Source organism: Cajanus cajan, chromosome 5, assembly GCF_000230855.2.
Source record: "Cajanus cajan strain Asha chromosome 5, NIPB_CcT2T_4, whole genome shotgun sequence".
Lineage (NCBI taxonomy): Eukaryota > Viridiplantae > Streptophyta > Magnoliopsida > Fabales > Fabaceae > Cajanus > Cajanus cajan.
This window is the reverse complement of record NC_138521.1, coordinates 17,625,690-17,628,082: the sequence shown is the minus strand read 5'-3', so window position 1 is coordinate 17,628,082 and position 2,393 is coordinate 17,625,690. Positions and strand designations below refer to the sequence as shown.

The window sequence follows — 2,393 nt, the reverse complement described above, 5'->3', positions numbered from 1 at the left end:
ACACCGACCTGAATAAGGCATGTCCCAAGGACTCATACCCCCTACCAAGCATTGATAGGCTGGTTGACGGAGCATCCGGGCACACCCTACTCAGCTTCTTGGACGCTTACTCCAGGTACAACCAAATCATGATGTACCCACCGGACGAGGTGTACACCTCGTTCATCACTAATCACGCCAACTTTTGCTACCGAGTGATGCCTTTCGGTCTCAAAGTTTTCCACCAACAGATTAGGCGGAATATGGAGGTCTACGTCGACGACATGGTGGTCAAAACAACCTCAGTCGAAGATCATGCTGCCGAGCTGGCCGAGGTGTTTAGACAGATCCGAGAACACAACATGCGCCTCAACCCAGAAAAGTGTGTCTTTGGCGTCCAGGGAGGTAAATTCTTTGGCTTCATGATCACCAACAGGGGCATTGAGGCCAACTCGGAGAAATGCAAAGCCATCATCCAGATGCAGAGCCCCCAGACTGTGAAAGACGTCCAGCGCCTAGCAGGAAGGCTGGTTTCTTTTTCATGTTTTATCCCCAGGTTGGCGAAAAAAGAAGGGCCCATCTTCACCCTGCTGCGAAAGCCGAAAAACTTCGAGTGGATGGACTAGTGCGAAGAGGCTTTCAAGAACTTCAAAGTCTTCTTCACGACTCTACCAGTCCTCCAGAGGCCGGATCACCACGCCGACCTCCTCCTCTACTTGGCTGTGGTCGAAGGCACAATCAGCATAGTCATAGTACAAGAGCACCAGAAAGTGCAGACGTCGATCTACTTCATTAGCTGAGTTCTCCAAGACACGAAAAAATGGTATCAGATGATTGAGAAGCTCGAACTAGCACTTGTCACCGCAGCTCGGCGCCTCCGACCTTATTTTCAAAGCCACCAGGTGGTCATCAAAACTGACTACCTAATCAAGAAAATCTTGAGAAAGCCGGAGCTTGCCGGACGGATGATAGCATGGTCGGTAGAACTGTCCGAGTTCAGCATCAAATATGAAAGTCATGGCCTCCTGAAAGCTCAGTGCCTGGCAGACTTTGTGGCCGAACTGACGCCAACCTCGGCCGACGAACAACAAGTATGGACTTTGCATGTTGATGGGTCCTCCAACTCTAAGGGTGGTGGTGCAAGTATTATCTTGGAAGGGCTGAATAAGGTCACCTTAGAGAAATCTCTGAAGTTTGGTTTCAAAGTGACCAACAACCAAGCAGAGTATGAGGCACTTCTCGTAGGGCTAAGGTTGGCTCACGACCTCGGAGTGCGAAGAGTGAGTTGCAATAGCGACTCAAAGCTCATGGTGGAGCAACTCAACGGGGCATATCAGACCAAGGACACCTTACTACAGAGGTATTTCCATGTAGCTTCCCAACAGATCTCCTCTTTCGAAGAGTTCACAATCCACCATGTACCCCGCGAGCAAAACGCAAGAGCCGACCTCCTGTCCAAGCTCGCCAGCATGAAGCGCCCCGAGCAACATCAGACTATCATACATGAAACATTGAACTCGCCCAGTCTGAACGACAAGGTCGTCAACACCAGTGACAACGCAGATCGAGGATGGATGACAGATATTTGGAACTACTTGAAGCGGGGAATTTTGCCCGAGGATAAAGATGAAGCTCGAAAAATGAGGGTAAGGTCAGCTAAGTTTGTCATTATCGAAGACGAACTGTTCAAATGCGGCATCTCCACCCCATTGCTCAAATGCTTAACAGAGCCTCAAGCTACTTATGTCATCGAGGAGATCCATCGAGGGATATGTGGCATGCACTCCGGAGCACGCTCAATGGCGACCAGAGTACTCCGAGCTGGATATTACTGGCCCACATTGAAGTTGGACTGCCAAGCCTACGTGCAAAAATGCAAGGAATGCTAGCAGTTCGGCAATGCACATCGGCAACTGCCCGAAGCTCTCCACCAGATGATGTCGTCGTGACCTTTTGCCCAGTGGGGAATGGACATCCTTGGACCATTTCCCCCGCAAAGGGTCAGCTCAAATTCCTCATAGTGGCAATCGACTACTTCACCAAGTGGATCGAGGCATGCCCACTCGCCAAGATCACCACTGAGAACGTACAGAAGTTCACCTGGAAGAGCATCGTATGCAGGTTTGGAATTCCACATTCCCTTGTTACCGATAAAGGCCGACAGTTCATTGCCCAGAGTTTCGAGGACTTCCTCCACGAACTCGAAATCAAGCACCTCCCAACCTCGGTGGAACATCCACAGACCAATGGCCAAGCCGAAGCTGCAAACAAGGTGATACTCCGAGAGCTCAAGAAGCGGCTAGGAAGCGCCAAAGGACAATGGGTCGACGAGCTTCCCAGCATACTCTGGGCGTACCATTGTACCCCCCAATCGACAATGCAAGAAATGTCGTACAGGCTAACCTATGGAGCCG

At 50.6% G+C, this 2,393-nt stretch overlaps 1 protein-coding gene across 1 annotated transcript; it reads left to right on the top strand.

Moving 5' to 3' along the window:
• The first annotated feature begins 809 nt into the window (after positions 1–809).
• LOC145957875 (uncharacterized) lies at positions 810–1,868 on the top strand. Its single transcript, XM_083074297.1, has one exon. It carries the CDS (start codon positions 810–812, stop codon positions 1,866–1,868), a length of 1,059 nt encoding a protein of 352 aa, XP_082930423.1.
• Positions 1,869–2,393: the final 525 nt, after the last annotated feature.

What these genes read in the sequence shown, in the direction of transcription:
- LOC145957875 (XM_083074297.1), top strand. Translation starts at nt 810, where the DNA reads ATGATTGAGAAGCTCGAACTAGCACTTGTCACCGCAGCTCGGCGCCTC.